This window comes from Heloderma suspectum, chromosome 2 (genome assembly GCF_057233095.1).
Source record: "Heloderma suspectum isolate Gila_16-S chromosome 2, 16-S_ref, whole genome shotgun sequence".
NCBI lineage: Eukaryota > Metazoa > Chordata > Lepidosauria > Squamata > Helodermatidae > Heloderma > Heloderma suspectum.
In genome coordinates, this window is record NC_139459.1 from 80,356,684 (window position 1) to 80,375,288 (window position 18,605).

At 42.1% G+C, this 18,605-nt stretch overlaps 1 protein-coding gene across 12 annotated transcripts in view; it reads right to left on the reverse strand.

Moving 5' to 3' along the window:
- The window catches only part of CEP120 (centrosomal protein 120), a 156,424-nt gene that overhangs the window by 129,644 nt on the left and 8,175 nt on the right, over positions 1-18,605 (reverse strand). For 8 of the 12 annotated variants that reach the window (XR_014787718.1, XR_014787716.1, XM_084833958.1 and 5 more), the window contains 9 exons: positions 18,007-18,204; positions 15,984-16,211; positions 15,635-15,836; positions 14,889-15,057; positions 12,471-12,620; positions 10,652-10,834; positions 7,939-8,035; positions 7,708-7,860; positions 899-988 (listed from right to left, as the gene is read on the reverse strand). Coding sequence is in view for 9 of the 12 variants with exons in the window: in XM_084833958.1 (XP_084690084.1) it covers positions 899-988; positions 7,708-7,860; positions 7,939-8,035; positions 10,652-10,834; positions 12,471-12,620; positions 14,889-15,057; positions 15,635-15,836; positions 15,984-16,211; positions 18,007-18,204 (1,470 nt within the window). In the remaining 3 variants the exon portion in view is untranslated. Of the gene's footprint in view, positions 1-898; positions 989-7,707; positions 7,861-7,938; positions 8,036-10,651; positions 10,835-12,470; positions 12,621-14,888; positions 15,058-15,634; positions 15,855-15,983; positions 16,212-18,006; positions 18,205-18,605 lie in introns of all 12 variants that reach the window. The other 4 variants (XR_014787717.1, XM_084833956.1, XM_084833964.1 and 1 more) reach the window with 1 other exon arrangement.

Sequence of the window (18,605 nt, forward strand, 5' to 3'; positions counted from 1 at the left end):
ATGTGCTCCACAGCCTCACCATAATAACCCACACAATAGGCTGTCATGTTGTGCAAACAGCCCATAGTCTATCCTCTGGTTTGCTCTGCTAATATACTTCAGCAGGATGCAATCCTACAAACCACATATGGGCAACCCGCATACCACAGACTGCATGCAGCCTTTGGCTGCTCTCTGTGCCATCTATGGACCCCTGAAGGGCCTCATCCACTTTCCCCACTACCTAGGTAACAAGCCATCAGCTGAAGGTGGGGAACAGATTTTTGTTTCCATGATGCTGATGTGGAGGGGGGATTTAAATTCACCCCTTACCCAATGAACCCAATGCAGACATCACTTGTGATTAGGAGGCCTTTACCTCTCCTCCCCAGTAATCCCATCCCCTGATCTTAGCAGGGAGGGACGGGAGGTTTAAACCTCTCCATCCCTGTGCACCAAGATGTGGACAGGTGGAGGGAAGAGAGTGAGTGCGTGTGCACATGCACACACACAAAGACATGCATATGAATGTGGCCCCAACCTACCACCCAGCATTACATATGGCTTGAGGGGCCAAAAAGCCTGCCCAGCCCTACTATACGTGCTCCTGGGAGTAAGTTCCACTGAGTTCATGTATAGGCAGTATACGTTCTTAAGATTGTGCTGTAAGATTAGTAGTATTAGTTGCCTGTTTTCTCCCTTTGACTGGAAGGAAAAACAATGCAGCTTAATCCATAAACAATGTTTAATTCTGGAATATTTCTAAAGTTTGTTACATATAGTGTTCTTATGTAGTGTATCAATTGCAGTATTTGTCATGTTCTGCTTCTGGTAAGTATCTAAATACATCACCTCAATGTTGCCAAGGTTCACAACAGCTCATTAACATATCAGTATTCCAAAGAGAAAAACGTCTTACTTTTTTCTTTACTAATGCTTCCCTTTCTCTGTCCCTTTTTCTCCACTCTTCTGCAAGAGTTTGCATATGAGCCAGCTCCTTCTTCTTCAGCTATGAATAAACATTTTTTTTTAATAGTCTTTGGAAAACCATGAACATTAGCAAATCCAATGAGCACTATTTCAGAAGTCGTCTTTCCTCAAGAAACTATCAAAGTCATATACAAATTGCATTCTCAGATACAGTGAATAGAGTCCAGATCAAATATTGATTTTATATACAGAGGAGTCCCATCATCATCAATGCAGAACACCGCACTTCTACAGGCAACAGAAAACTGATTACAGGTCTCTTAATTTTGAAATGAAAGCTAATGAGAGTGTTACCACAAAGCTCAGCCATGACAGCTTGTACACATACTTTCTATAGCTTGTATTTCTATTGGCACCCCCTAGCACCTTGTCTAATTTGTCCAGAATATCTTTTAATTCAAGACAGGCCACATTAGTATGAGACCCATGGCAATGAGGAGTGAAAGGATCGTGATGGTAGGCAGCTACATTTGTGGGGCCATGGATCTTGGTAACTAGCCCTCTTGGACCTATGGGGCAACTATGTGTTGCCGTGGGGTAGTGGTATGATGGAGCTGTTAAGGTTGTGGGCTCTAAGCTAAGTGCTCTTTGTTTATCCTGTGACCAAGCTAAGGGCAAAAGACATTGCGTGGAGGTTTCTGCAGGGTCTCAAACCAGGAGCATCCAATACTTAGCTAGCTTCCCTTCCTTGCCTTTGTTTCCTACATTCTCTTGCCTTTCTCCAGGTTATTTTCTTTGTGTGAGAAAGGGTCCAGAGACTTTGTTCCGGGACTCTCCATTCCAAATTCTATTTTTAACTGCATTCCACACTGTGTCAAGTTGTGGGGTCCTCATGTAACAGCTTAGCTGTCTGTCTTCCCATCAGCAGCTATATCAGCCTGCTCTGAATGGGACAGAAGACCACATGTTGTGGTCTGAGTTGATAAGCCCACTGTGTGGTCCCAAGGCTGATTAATGCCTGGGTAGCCTGTGCCAAGTGTGAGCTTCCAAGTAGCTGTGGGCCACTCAGAAGCGGTCCTTTGTGTTCCCCTCTCTCTGAAAGAAGGTAAACATAGTCACTCTGGCTTTATTTCTCTTTCTCCTGGTATAGTCTAATCCAGGGTGCAGAACTTCAGGCGCAGGGGGCAAATCTGGCTGTCCAGAAGTCCCAAACTGGCCCTCTGCATGTCCCCAGAAGGCCCCACTCCTTCCCCTTTCCCCAAAAGTCAGAAATCCACCAAATGATCAGTGGATCATTTGATGGTTTCCCAGCTTCCTTCCAAAAAGGCTGAAATGCTTTTCCTAAGGCTTAGTTACTTGCAATAAGAGCTTCAAACTAGTATTGATAGGCTAGTATTTGGGGGGTTTCAGCCCCACCCCTTTTGATGTCAGCCTTGCCCCGCACTGGAACGCAGCCCCTGACAGCTTCTCTGAAACGGCTCTTGGGTTGAAAGAGGTTTGGCACCCTGGTCTAAATCTATCTATTCTTTCCCTTGTGCAGCCCACACTGTGCCACTGAAATCTGAACCACTGATGTTACCCTTAGCCCCCAATAATCGCCTTGCCATTTCTCTAGCACAAGGGTGAGCAGATGTCTGGCTTGTGGGATCTACTTTGATTTTTACTAGAACTCCAAGATTCACCAACCAGAGCCACATTCAAAAGATATACACTTAGAATAAAGAATTAGCAGTCCAGGAATTCGTTTTGTGCATCAGAACTGAGCGGAGCTCACAGTCTTTGCACACAATTAATCATTCCTGAATATAGGAGGAAGCTTTCTCCATTTCAGAATATAATTTAGATGGGGTGGACCCATTTTGGTGCTGTTGCTATTATGCAATTGGGAGTCAGAAATCCGTGCTGATCTAATTCAGATCACCCAAAGATCTACCAGTAGATCCCGATCTACCTTTTGCCCACTGCTGCCCTAGCACCGTCCCCACTCATTTAGTGAACCATAACCCTACACCTCCATCTTCTCTTGCTCTATCATGGCTACTAGGAACAATCTGCTGATCCATGTTAGGTATACTTACCATTCTTCTCTTCTGTAAAAAATTGTGGTAAACTAAACTTGATTTGTTCACTCTTTATCATTGTCAGTGAGCTAATCTCCCCATTTTAGTCCAATAATCTCCCCTTCATGGATCACTGCCTTGTTGTGGCGAAGGGGCTTGCGTAACTCAGTGAAGCCATAAGGTATGCCGTGCAGGGCCACCCAAGACGGACAGGTCATGGCAGAGGGTTCTGACAAAATGTGGTCCACTGGAGAAGGAAATGGCAACCCACTCCAGTATTCTTGCCAAGAAAACCCCATGGAACGTATCACAAGGCTAAAAGAGATGACGCCGGAAGATGAGCCCCTCAGGTCGGAAGGTGTCCAATATGCTACTGGGGAAGAGCAGAGGGTATTTCCAAGTAGCGCCAGAAAGAGTGAAGCGGCTGGGCCAAACCCGAAAGGACACTCAGCTGTGGATGTGTCTGGCGGTGAAAAGAAAATCCGATGCTGTAAAGAACAATATTGTTTAGGAACCTGGAATGTCAGATCAATGAATCAAGGTAAGCTGGAGGTGGTCAAACATGAGATGGCAAGATTGAACATCGACATCTTGGGAATCAGCGAACTAAAATGGACAGGCATGGGCGAATTTAATTCAGGTGACCATCATATCTACTATTGTGGGCAAGAATCCCTGAGAAGAAATGGAGTAGCACTCATAGTCAACAAAAGGGTGGGAAAAGCAGTACTGGGGTACAATCTTAAAAATGATAGAATGATCTCAGTACGAATCCAAGGCAAATCATTCAACATCACAGTAATTCAAGTCTATGCCCCAACCACTGAGGCCGAAGAAGCTGAGGTTGATCGGTTCTATGAAGACCTACAACACCTTCTAGAACTAACACCAAAAAAAGATGTCCTCTTCATCATAGGGGATTGGAATGCTAAAGTAGGAAGTCAAGAAATCACCGGGATAACAGGCAGGCATGGCCTTGGTGTACAAAATGAAGCAGGACAAAAGCTAATAGAGTTTTGCCAAGAGAACATGCTGATCATAGCAAACACTCTTTTCCAACAGCACAAGAGGCGACTCTACACATGGACGTCACCAGATGGTCAATATCGAAATCAGATTGATTATGTCCTTTGCAGCCAAAGATGGAGAAGCTCCATACAGTCAGTAAAAACAAGACCTGGAGCTGACTGTGGCTCAGATCATGAGCTGCTTCTTGCAAAATTTCGGCTTAAATTGAAGAATGTAGGGAAAACCACTAAACCATTCAGGTATGACCTAAATCATATCCCTGATGAATATACAGTGGAGGTGAGGAATAGATTTCAGGGATTAGACCTGATAGACAGAGTGCCTGAGGAACTATGGACGGAGGTCCGTAACATTGTTCAGGAGGCAGCAACTCAATCCATCCCAAAGAAAAAGAAATGCAAGAAAGCCAAGTGGCTGTCTGATGAGGCTTTACAAGTAGCTCACGAAAGAAGGGAAGCGAAAAGCAAAGGAGAAAGGGGAAGATATACCCAACTGAATGCAGAGTTCCAGAGAATAGCAAGGAGAGACAAGAAGGCCTTCTTAAATGAACAATGCAAAGAAATCGAGGAAAACAACAGAATGGGAAAGACTAGAGATCTCTTCAAGAAAATTGGAGATCTCAAGGGAACATTTTGTGCAAAGATGGGCATGATCAAGGACAAAGAAGGCAGGGACCTAACAGAAGCAGATGAGATTAAGAAGAGGTGGAAAGAATACACAGAAGAACTATACAGGAAAGACCTGAATGTCCCTGATAGCCATGATCGTGCGGTCACTGAACTTGAGCCGGACATCCTCGAGAGTGAAGTCAAGTGGGCCTTAGGAAGCATTAGTAACAACAAAGCTAGCGGAGATGACAGTATTCCAGCCGAGCTATTTAAAATCCTAAAAGATGATGCTGTTAAAGTGCTGCATTCAATATGCCAACAAATCTGGAACACTCAACAGTGGCCACAAGACTGGAAAAGGTCAGTTTACATTCCAATTCCAAAGAAGGGCAACGCCAAAGAGTGTTCAAACTACCGCACCATTGCGCTCATTTCACATGCCAGCAAGGTGATGCTCAAAATCCTACAAGCTAGGCTTCAGCAGTATGTGAACCGAGAACTACCGGAAGTACAAGCTGGGTTTCGAAGAGGCAGAGGAACTAGAGATCAAATCGCCAACATTCGCTGCATCATGGAGAAAGCAAGAGAATTCCAGAAAAACGTCTATTTCTGCTTCATTGACTACGCTAAAGCCTTTGATTGTGTGGATCACAACAAACTGTGGCAAATTCTGAAAGTGATGGGAGTACCAGACCACCTTACCTGTCTCCTGAGAAACCTGTACGAGGGTCAAGAAGCAACAGTAAGAACCAGACATGGAACAACCGATTGGTTCAAAATTGGGAAAGGAGTACGACAAGGCTGCATATTGTCACCCTGCTTATTTAACTTATATGCAGAGTACATCATGAGAAATGCCGGCTTGGATGAATCAGAGGTCGGAATTAAGATTGCTGGGAGAATTATCAACAACCTCCGATATGCAGACGATACCACCCTAATGGCAGAAAGCGAAGAGGATCTCAAGAGCCTCTTGTTGAGGGTGAAAGAGGAGAGTGCAAAAGCTGGTTTGAAACTCAACATTAAAAAAACGAAGATCATGGCATCTGGCCCTATCACTTCCTGACATATAGAAGGGGAAGAAATGGAAGCAGTGACAGATTTTACTTTCTTGGGCTCCAAGATCACCGCAGACGGTGACTGTAGCCATGAAATTAAAAGACGCTTGCTCCTTGGGAGGAAAGCTATGGCAAACCTAGACAGCATAGTAAGAAGCAGAGACATCACCTTGCCGACAAAGGTCCGTCTAATCAAAGCTATGGTTTTCCCAGTAGTAATGTATGGCTGTGAGAGCTGGACTATAAGGAAGGCTGAGCGCCGAAGAATTGATGCTTTCGAACTGTGGTGCTGGAGAAGACTCTTACGAGTGCCCTGGACTGCAAGGAGGTCAAATCAGTCCATCCTAAAGGAAATCAACCCTGACTGCTCATTGGAAGGACAGATAATGAAGCTGAAGCTCCAATATTTTGGCCACCTAATGCGAAGAGAAAACTCCCTGGAAAAGACCCTGATGCTGGGAAAGACTGAAGGCAAAAGGAGAAGGGGACGGCAGAGGATGAGATGGCTAGATAGCATCACGGATGCAATGAATATGAACTTGAGCACGCTCCGGGAGAGAGCGCAGGACAGGAAGGCCTGGCGTGCTATGGTCCATGGGGTCATGAAGAGTCGGACACGACTGAACAACAACAACAATGTATAATCTAATGCAGCCTGCCTCAACCTGGTGGGCTCCAGATGTTTTGGATGAAAATTCCCAGGATTCCTGAACATTGGGCATGCTGGCAGAGGATGATAGGAGTTGAAGTCCAAAACATCTGGAGGGGACTAGGATGGGAAAGGCTGATCTACTGTGTGTATGCCACACCTCTGTAAGAGCGCCAACATTTCTGGGTTCAGCAGGTACATATGTAAGTTTGCCTGTACTTGTGAGCGAGGCCGTTCAGCAGCAAGAGCTTTACATAGCAACGAACAGCTCAATTACATTTGAAGCTATCATAATCAGCAGTAAAATGGAGACCTTTACATTGCAAGTACAATTTTTTTTAAACATTCAGAAAAATACTACCAGCTCGTATAATAGTTTGGGATAATGTACTACTATGAGTTACAAAACATAAGTAGAGACCTTTAAAAGTGATTGAAAAGCACAGATAAATTTCCACTTGAGTGGGAAGCATGAATAGTAAGAGAGGAGGGGGGAAAAAGTAACTGAAGAGGAACAAATCTTTTTAAAAAATCCCTGTAGTAGCAGTAGCCCTTCACCTTGAAGGCTGTCCACATCTCCAGAAATTGCACCTCTGAGTAACAATTAGGTAGAGGTAGTTATTAAGGCCTCTCCTCCCATGAAGTTAATGCAGATAAAATCACTGTATGAGCAGGACCAGGTACTATGAAAATACTACATGTCCCTTGGGCCTCGTCCTCTTCGAGGTGCCCTGCAAAATTCGAGAGTGGCACAGTCAACTGCTGCATCTCGTGATCAATGCGTTATAGTATGACCGAGGGATGGGGCAGCAGACCGTAAGAGTTTCTATCTGCCATAGTGAGGTCCAGTGTTACAGCCCAAGAACTGGCAATGGATAAGATCTTTCTTGAGTATAAAGAATCTTTTCCAAGTATTCTTGCATATTCACATATATCAGCTTCAGCCTACTGTTAACATATTAACGACTGAGCACATCTTAAAGACACAATGAACTAACTAATGGTCCCAGACTGTGGTTGTGACTTGGATGACTAACCTATGAGACATGCCTAAAAACATATTTGACCACCGTGGAGAATTGTACATTTAGCATTTGATAGCGACCTAAAAGGCAATATGACAGGATGGACGTGCCAAGCATACAATGCTGTTGTACAGATATATTAAGTAAAGCATTGGGTCCTACAAAAAATTCCCCTTTCCACTTGTTTATCCACCTGTACTATAAACTAAGTGTAAGATTTACCACATCCCTAACAGTGACCCTTTCTTTACAGCGGACCCAGTTTGATTAACACCTATAAAAAGTATAAATTGCTGTAAGCCGCCTTGGGAGGGCTTCTGCCCTGAAAGGCGGCCAAGAAATATTTTAAATAAATAAATATAAACAAACCTGATTTTCAAAAAGATCTTCTTGCAGTTCTTTCCACATTTCCAATTCAAGCGCTGCTTTGTATTCCAGAGTTTCTCGTGGCTCTGGATGGACTTCAGCAACATTACGTGGTTGGGGTGGAGGAACCAGTGGTGGCTCATCAGCACCTAAACACTAATCATGGAAATGTTTTCAGATAATTTTGAATTAAACTGTTTCCCTCTGAAAATGAACGAACATGTTTCCACTCACCCGAGAAGAATCAGATACCAGAACCTCATGCATTTTCACAAGCCCATAATCTTCTAGAGTCACCGTATATGAAAGATCTGCTATCTTGTTGCTTGGCCTGTAAGCAATACCCAAAACATGTCATTTCCTTTTTCATTTGAGACCAGTGAAGGCTGGTGGCTCCTATTTCAGTGGGGCTGTGAATCCATTCTGGGTTTCAGTCAGAACCAACCATAACCCTAAAGGAGCTATCCAAGGTGCTGAACCTATTTGAGAGATATTGCTACCTATTCTCATTAATTTACAATGGAACAAGTAACTATAGAAGAAAACAATCTTGCAAAAGACAGCATGTGTAATATAAACATTTTAACTTGTAAAGCAACAATGTGACCACAATTTCAACATGACTTCCCTTTGGCTCTTAGGGGGTCCGGCTTCCTCTACAACAAGACACATGTAGTGAGAAAATAAATACTGTGTTACATGTTCAAATATGTGAGAACATGTACAGAGGGTTTTCAGGGCCGGAGTGGAAGGGGAAGAAGAAGGTTCAGCAGAACACTGCAGCCTGTTAAGGTTGCGAAAGCATGCACAGATCCCTTCTGATAGTTCCAGTTCCCACAGGTCCTCCTGACAAAACAGAGTCTGTAAATGTCTATGGAAGCCATTCCTCCATATCCCTCAAACTCAAAGAGCTCAGAGGACTAGAGAAATGTAGCACAGATCAGCCTTCCCCAATCTGGTGCCTCCCAGAGATGTTGGATTATAACCCCCATCATCCCTAGGAATGCTGACTGGAGATGATGGGAGTTGTAGTCAACTCCTCTGAAGGATGGAGTTGGTCTAAATTATAGGTTATAGGGGCCAACCAATCCGATCAATCAGTTGACTGGCAAGGTGTGTTACCCTCTTTTTAAGGGAGCATCGGTATCTATTTCTCTTTAGGTCTCTGGGGTCCTGTGGATTTGACCCCATGCTTATTTTCTGCACATCTACAAAGACTGCAGCCTCAAAGCTCTAAACCAAATATTTGTGACTTTAAGGGCACAATCCTGTAAGCCGCCTTGGGAGGGCTTCTGCCCTTAAAGGCGGCCAAGAAATGTTTTAAATAAATACATCCCATACATGTTTAGACAGAAAAAAAGTCCTACAATAGCATGGCTGGCTGGGGAATGCTGGGAGTTGTAGGACTTTTATTCTGTCTAAACTTGCATAGGATTGCACTCTAAGGGAGCAATCCTATGGCCACTAGATAGCCATAGGATATTGTGTTATCCATGAACAGACCTTGGAGCCCATGCTCCAAGGTTGGTTCCTGGAGAACCAACCTCCCCCCAGTTCTGTGCTGCCTCTGAGGCAGTGAATAACAGCCCCATCCTCCGAGCTCGCAAGAAGAGTGGGAGTGGCCAAAAAGGGGCATGGTTGGGGGCATTCCGGGGCGGGTGAAAATGCCTGTACGACACATCCAATGTGTCATACAGCAGCCTCCTTCCCCGCTCTGTCCTCCTGCGGCTAGACATCCGCAATCGGCCGTCTAGCCGAAAGTGCAGGGCAGGAGAAGCGCTGAGGGAAAGATCCCCTCCGTGCTTCTCCTGCCCTGCTTTGGATAGGCGGTTGCCTCTGAGTTTGGAGGCGGCCACCTGTCCGGATAGGATTGCACCCTAAGTGTCTTAACTTCACATCTACACAGAATCTTGCATGTGTGGACATAGGCTAGACACATCCAGATCAGTTATTCTTTACAACGTATGTATTATAGACTCTTTAAAGACTATTATATAATTACTGAAAAGTCAGAAAGTGTCCCCCTAAAAATGGAACGTATGACAAATACAGTAAACCTTGTACAATTTACATTTGTTTCCCAAGCATCCTTTTCTCCAATTTTCATAAAATCTAATTTAAACAGTTTACTATGCAAATACACTAAAAAAAAATCAGGTCAAGTATCCAATTACAGGAGGTACAAATATGACCTTTGAAGCTACTTAACTTAAAACACAGAACAATAGCCACTTTTCTGTATTAGTGAGTTAAGTTTGACTTGAAGGGCTAAAGCCAATTTGGTTTGGGGGAGTGCCATCTAGTGGTTACTAGGTTTGGGTACAATTGTGAGCCATGTTTTATCTTGGGAGGGAAATGAATACAAAATATACTGGAATGTTCGACTTGGATTGTACAAATATACATTTTGAAATTCAAATATGTTCACCTAGCATTGGAAAACTACACAAATAAAAAAGCCAGGTTCCTGAGTCTTCACCTAGTCAGCAGACAATACTTAGAAGATTGAACAGCAGTGTTACATTTAGAACATTAGTATACATATACATAAGTGGAAAGTCACTTTTCCAAAATACAACTCCGCGTTCTTTTAAAATCTCTGCAGTACCAGGAGAAGTACTTCCTACACTGCTATTCCACTAGTCTCCATTTGTCCACCATCCACTTTTGCCCACAGTGAGGCAAAATTAGAATATACATGTTCAAGAAATACATTTGGGGGCAGATTTCTAGGTTTGAAAACGTGAAATATAAAATTTTCAATCTGACCTAGAAATAAATATCACATTTTAACTAATGCAAAAGATGTCTGAGAAAGTCTATAGGGTCTAAAGCCAAACAGAACTGGCTTTAACAGCGGAACTATTATTTTTCAAAAATGCTCACAGAGCTTCAGCTATTGGGGAGAATAGAAATGTAACAACTAACTAAATAAAACACAATATACCCTTGTGCTGCTGTAACAGGAATTGTTTCACTGAAGGTCTGACGCCAGCACTGCTCCCCATTAGCTCCTAGAAAACGGGATTTTTCTATGGCCAAAATATTTGAAAGCTGGAGCCTTGCAACTCCTACGAGCAAGTCTTTGGCTGTTTTATCTTTGTGCCACAGCTCCACCAGCAATGGCAACCTGTAATACAGAAAGAAAATAAACAAAGGAATGTGCATTTTGTTTTCATAAACAGGTGTTCTCCACATTCTCTCTTGACTCTTGGTATACACAAACTGTTCTTATATACCAGGGGGAAAGAACCTTGCTTCTATGAAGGACTGTTAGCCCACATGAAAAGCCAATCTGTGGGTTGTGGCCAGCGGTGGGTGGGGCCAGAGCCAAAAGTAGGTGGAGTTTGCAGGACAGCATAGCACTTTCTCTCTGTGCCACTCCACATGAAGTTTGGTTGAAGGTGCTGGTTCCCCACCCTAGATATAGGGTGGTTCCCCACTCACGATAGAAACATATCAAATATATTAAACACAAGTATTTTGTGCATTTCTATGACATCTTTGAGCTTTTGGTATAAATGGATTAGCACAAATGAATGCCAGTATGTGTTTTAAAAAATGCAGTCTTTTGAAGTTCAAGGATATTCAGGGTTACAAGTGGCTTTCACAACTGTCATCCTAAAAATAAACTGTTGTGCTATATACTTTGACTCTGTTCTTTCTTTTTAGTTTTCAAAAGTAGGCAACCACCCTAGATTAGAACTATGATGAAGTTGTTATTTCAAGGGTTTTCCATTCCAAATGTTTAGCTTTAAGCAATAGTAAAAACCCACCCTATTTTTTTTCATTGTGAGTCAGAATAGGTATGGAAGTTCAAGGAAACGTAAAGTCAATTTAAAATAGCTACCACTAGGTTTACAGGCTTCAACCGTCCAAGCTAGGTCAGTGAATGATATAATGCAGAATCCTTTCCTTGCCAGTTAGATGCAGAGGATAAGGTGCAATCATGCTAAGAGTTTTGTTCAAAGCTGTTTTGTTGGCCCTAACCCAATTCTTCAGTACAACATGTAGACAGAGCCACAGTCCCATTCCCCACCCTCCCAGATTCTGCTCCTGACTTCACCCACCCGAACATCTGACCAGGCATTCAGAAGCCCAGGCCCCCTACCTGCCCTTGCACACAAACTATACCTATTTATAGGGATACTGTTGCCTGATCTACTCTACCCTGTGGATTATGAAACAATGAAGACGACTGTGACATCACAGGGTCTGTGTAGATCCTACAAACCAGGTAGGATCATTCCCCCACTGCTAGGAAAAAGGAAACCAACAAACAAGGCAGCAATGCCATACAAACTTAATGACATGAAGCATATTACCTGAGGTAAAGGAGCATTCCTGTGAACAAGGGCAAAGATCCAGCCTGCAATTTCAAAGGGTTGTATCCAATGTTACACTAATGGGAAAAGCTCAAGAAGTGGCACTGTTCCACTAGTGACTGCACAACTTCTAGTGGAACAACTAGCACAAGCACCACCAAACCTAATGAAGTTGTAACACATTGTGCAGTGGCTTGTGGAACGACTAGTACAGTGGACTGTGGAATGGTTGGAACAACAGTTTGCAGAAGCAAAGCACTGGATTTGACACTTGTGTAAGGATAAAAACAGTGCTTCTGCAAGCAGTAGAAGCTTTGTGTGAGGGGAATGACACCACTGGATACAACCCCAAACTCTTAAATACTGGCAATTAGTTTTACATAAAAGCAAACACACATACATAGACATTATTGAAAAAAATATCCTTAGTGCATTTCCAACCTGAAGAAAGTATCCTGAAGCTGATGGGGCATAGTTGCAAAATCAAATGCACAATAGGACTGAGGAAGAAACACTTCCATGTTTTTTCGTACTTCCACAGGAGGGTTTGTCATAATGGGTGCAGCACTGCCAAAAAATGGATACGAGTACCTATTGAGGAAGAAAAAATAATACAGCAAATGGAATAACAGTCTGAAGCAAATGCACTTTAAGCTAACTATACTAACAGCTTATACGAACAGGCATGCAGGCTGAATTAGGAACTGAATTCATTGCACATTTGCCAAATATGGGTAGGCAAATGTAAATGCAATGTAAATGTCAACCACGCCTGGAAACCATTATTCTATTTATTTGTGTTTAGCATTATAGTTTGAAAGACAGACAGACACAAACTCACTGAATAGTTGACTTCCAAGCAAATATACTGGAACTTACAGGAACAATCTTCATTTCCAACCAACCACAGCATGCAGCTAGATAGATGATTGGAACAATGTGAACTTTCATCCAATATTTAAACCCAAGGATGAGCACAAATCCATTCTTTAAAAGTACTGTGTAATTAATGACCTTCCTAAAATGGTAAGTAGTAGTACTGCTACTACTACATGTATACAAATGGCTTTATGTTATTAGGCGGGATTCCATAGAAAATTGAATGGAATTCTGCTCATGCAACAGAGCTTTCCTGGCTCCTTCAGCCACTACAATATACAATGAAATGTGCATTAAGTAACTAGGTGAAGGCTTTTCATGGTGCAAGAGCAACTGGATCATATTGCACCAAATGCTAGTAACCAGGACACAACCAATAGCATCAAAATAAACTTAAAGCTAAGAAACAGTTCAAATGAAAGCATAATTTCAACTTTCTAAAAATGGTGACTGGGCCTGGTAACGAACATCATTTCTGGCAGCCAAAAGGTGAGGCTCTCTTGCACCCGGTTCCACGGAGGTGACTACGCGTGCCCCTTTTGCACTCACTGTCTAGCATGGGAAGATAGTTGTTTGTTCCTTATTTTTAAATGGAGGCATGCCAAGAAGAATGTGTGTGTTTAATAGTGATGCTCAGCCCTAGACCAAGATGCAGCCCAGCACAATGTTGAAAGGTGCACTTTCCCCTGTATTGCTCATGCTTTTTTTAACCCCCCCACCACAAAAAACATATTATTCCTTTTGCTGCAGACACTGGAGGCTCTCTCTGCTACTCCTCAGAATTACATTTGTGTAATGAGTTGGTGACCACAGCTGTAGACTGATGGCATATAAGTTCTAGAACTACTGAAGCACAGTATTCAAAAGCATCGCTATAGAAATCACATTACAATTTTACATTTTCTACCCCTTTCAAAATAGATGCAGGGGTCAAACAGGAGTTTATATTTTAAATATTTAATGTTATGAATGTGCACACTATTATTCATTCTGTTATTCAATAGTCTTCAAGGGATATATCACATTTTGAATCTTCCTCTCTCCTTCGGAAAGAGGTAATGGGAATGAGTTGATATTCAAAACTGAAACATAGAATTCTTCCTTGAATTCATACACCAAATTTAATTTAATGTTCAATGGAGTTACCACATGCCAAACAGCAGAATGCCAAGTGGGCCAGTTAAGCCAAAAGCATAATTTTGTTCAGCCAAAATAATACAATAGCGTACAAGGTCCCTGAAATAATAATTTCAGTACTTCTCACCACTTTTTTTAAAAATTAAGAACTTGCTAACTTAGCGTGTTTTCAACCTAGAAATGTAACTGAATCCACAAGTTGCGACAGCAGTATTCTCAATGTGTAGAAAATCTTTATAAAATAAAAGCAACATGCAAGGGAGACATGCTTATCCATTAATGGAAGTTACAAGACCCACACACTGTTGGGCAATTCCCCCTTCATAAATACACTTGCAAGATCTATGTCCTAACCTCAGTCAAATCAGTAGTCTCCTGCCTGCGATTCTGAGAGAGATGCAATTAACCATGGCTGCAGATCTAGTTCAAGAGGTTTGTTAGTATGTTTTCCCCATGCCTCATCCCATTGTGAAGTGATATATTGACTGTATTTAATGACCAGGCAAATCTCCAGTCTAGCAATCTGGTCAATATACTGAATTTTATCCCAAAATGTTCAGGAATCCACCACACACACCAGTCTCAGGAAATGCCTAACTGGAAAATGATAACAGAAAGCAAAGGATGTGAACTGAACCTCAACATGCCTAGGAAGAAGCAATGAACTTCAAGTTAGTACGTATCCACAAGAGCAGAACAGGGTATCATTTAAACAAAGTAATGATGGTTAGAATCACCACTTTCCAGCCAGCTTAAGATTCGGGTGAACTCTGCATTTTTCACATGGCAAGATCAAAAGCATCCCTTCTCTTTCAAAGGAACTATGATCTAAAACATCTGTACCTTAACATACAATTGACAGGAAACCCAGCATCCAGATTATGGACAGTTCTTAAGTCTATTGAGAAGCAGAAATGATGGGATGCAGCCGGAACAGCTATTTTTTGCCCTGTAGTAGATTGAGAGGTACTGACATGTTGAGTCTCCGAAGGAGGTACTCGAGCATTCAAAGCTGCAAAAGAAACAGTGATTTTTTTACAATTAGATTTAGCTTCTGTTTCAATCACTATCATATTCAAGAGGTTTTCTCTGCTTTACAGCCCTTGTTATACAGTTATAACAATTGTGAATAAGTGTCCTTGCTTTTGATAGGACTTAGTTTTCCCTTTCTAAAACCAGATTCTGAACTAGCCTTCCACATTTCAAGAAGTCTCCACACATTGGTGGAACGTGTAAAGTGGCCTTACGTGGAAGATTATGTTCCTGTATTCTGTCCACACAGAACAAAATAGTGATCCTAGCAATTTACTTCAAGACGAATATCTGTGCAGTCCTTCAATGGCAACCCTAAACCAGACAATGTGTTCTCAAATTTAAAATGATAAAGCTGGTGGACCACAGAGCATCTGCTTACTCTTTCCATTTAATGGAGATTTCAGAATAGTTTAAGTTGGCTTAGATCACTATGCAGTGTCACCTGTTTCCTTCCATGGTATCATAAAAGATGATATATGACAAGGACAACTTAGTGGCAGAGATCACAGTTGTAAATTTGCAGTTATGAAAATTAGTATCAATGCAGCTCCTACCTTTATTCTGTGGCTTTGGCTTGTCAGACTGAAGACTTTCCACTTCACTTTCAGTTGCATCCTCTTTTATGGGAGGAGAATGGCGAGTCTGAGGTAATGCATTATGGGAACCACGTTCAGAACTTCCTTCTTGATCATGTGTTGGACACAAAGCTCTTTTCACACTTTGAGACTCAGCCTTCGAATCTAATTGGATTACAGGCTGAACAAAATGCAGTGTCTAATTAAAAATATAAACTTCATTTTCACTGTCACATAATAGCAAGAATATCCAAACCAATTGTTTCAATATTTTTATTATACTTAGACATAAAAAATGTAAAACTAAATAAGAAGAAATGAGCTGTACCTGAGAAACTTTGGTATCTTTTTGTAGAGATATCGATACTCCAACAGTGGGTGCCATATCCAAAGGCACTGATGGCAGTTTTTGTCGGGCTCTGTTAGGTGGGACAAGAATGAATGCTCCTTCAACAGCCACTGGATGTAGATGGATGTCCACAGTTCCTTTCTTCAGCAAGCCAGTTAAAAGTATTTCCGTGCTTCCAAGAGACTGGTCCCCACAGCAAAGATGGATCTGTTTTTCAAAAGCGTATAATGAAAATAACTGTGCTACAAACCACACTGAGTATATTCTACCTCACAATTAACACCAAACCAATCACATCCAAATGGAAACATTAAGTTCTTAAAAAAATGTGTTTGTAATGGATCTCAGATTAACTACTTAAGCAATCAAGCCTTCCTTAGAAGAGTACCCAAAGATTCTAATCTTCCCCAGACTGCCTTATCCTTCAAAGACCTTAATTCCCCAAGAGAAGACTTGACAATAGGCTCCAACTGGTCATGTTACAGTGCATGATAAGCCACAATTCACAATCTATAAGGGAGAGAGAAACAGGAAAGCCTTAGAAAGTCACTGTGATGCTACTGCATTCAGAACCCTGCAGATTCATGGGTACTACAGTGTGCGCAGGCATAATCATTCACTGCAGTTGTTGAGGCAACTCTGCACATAAACCAGCATAACTACAAAGAAGTGCTGCCTGCCATGGAAGTTTATTAGGGAAGCCCTTGTACCCTGACTATGCATGAGTCTGCTAGACTCATCAATCAAAAGCCTGTCTTATTAGTCAAATCCATTACTTGGTTTGCCACTGATCCCTCCCTTCTCCAAGTCCCATGGAATGTGCAGAGAACTCAGGGAAGGGTGGGGCATTTACTCTTCTGCTGGACTGTTGAAGGGAGCCTCCAAAAGCCCAATGGGAAGAGACAGAAACCATCCCACATGCTCACCCCAGGTCTCTGTGGAGAAAAGGGGTTGTTTCTTTTCCTAATGTTGGGATTTTATGCGAGGCAGAAACAGCAAGGCATAGCTTGCACTTTCTGCAAAAGCACAGCTTCCAAGATGGAAGCCGTCTCTCTTTCTTTCTCCACTCTCTGTAGAGGAAAGAACTTATTTTGTTCGACAAGCGGAGCTTTTGAAAAAAGCACGGACCATGCCTTCCTGCTGCCTCCTTGAAAGAAAACGTATGGAAAGGGAAAGAAAATCCATACAGGACAGAGAATACAGGAAGCAACTTTTCTATCTTCCCATTAGGCAGCAACAATGCACAGAATGCACGTTCTGCAAACACTCTGACTCAGAGAGGTGTTTGGGCTTTTGGCGAAAGCACAATTAACATCTCCATGCTGCCTCTTGCAAAAACCAAACAGGAAGGGAAGGAAAGTACCACATATTTCCTGCATGGTAAAGAAATGGTGTGTGGTTTCTCTCTATTCTCACTGGAGTTTTCAAAGACCCTGCAGGTCTCCCTGCAAAGACCCTTTTTACAAAGCCCAACATTCAGGAGAGGAAGCACTTTTCCAGGGAGGAAAGGAGAGACAGTTTCCTACAAACAGGGCTTTTGGAGGAAGCATGGAGGTTCACCAAATTGGGAAAGAGCACTTGTCTATAGCAAGGAGGCAAGTGATTTATTGAGCCTTGGCAGCAACCTCTTGATCAAGGCAGAATGCCTCTGAACTTGAGATACTGGGGAGAAATAACAGCAGTTGATCATCACCTTCATACCCTACTTGAGATCTTCCAAGGGCTCCTGGGTTTCTGCTGTTAGCAAAAGAATTCTGGACTAGATGGATTTTTGGTCTGATCCAGCAAGACATTTCTTATGTTTCAGGATCCATATTAGTGAGTAGAGACTAACATATTAACTATGTCTTAAACCTTTGCACACTCATGGCCAGTTGCTACCAAATTCTTAAATATGTTCTGCCGCTAGGACACTAAATTCTCATTATTTTCTCATAGTTTCATCAGAACAAAATACAACAAGTAAAGCTTCATTTACCATAGAAAAGAGGTAGCTGTTTACCTGCAACTTTGAGTGAGCCAAAAAATAAGCTCTCAGAACTTCAATGCTGCTGCGTATTCGAACAGATGCTCGCTCTGGCTCAAAGTTTGGGTTCATCAAGTCAGTGAATGGTTCATTGGTAACATCATTGCCCAGTAGTGAATAGTAGAAGAAGAATTCAGGCTGGCGTTCTGGAAGTTTCATTGTGGTAGGTATTAGCTATTATAAACAAAGAGGAAAAACAAACTACAAGTCCTCAAAATTGCTCAGTAGAAATTATGAATGTTCACCTGCATCTAAAACGTTAAAAATGTTGCATATTCCAACTAGTCTATTTAAGTATTTTGCAAGTAACATAGGTAACAACAGAAACTACTGAATTCAGAGATCAAGGTTTGATAGATGCCCCTACTCATTTTTCCAAGCTGCTTCCATCATTAGTGCAACACTATTACTTTGAGGTCTATTTAGATTTTTTAACTGGCCCCACCATGAAGTCCTTCTCAAAATATAGAATCAGACGTTTGCAAGGATTAAGAGCAACCTGCTGCATCAGGACACAGTCTTCTACATGTCAACCATCTGAAATCTGTAAACACTACCAGAGCTCAGCACTTAGG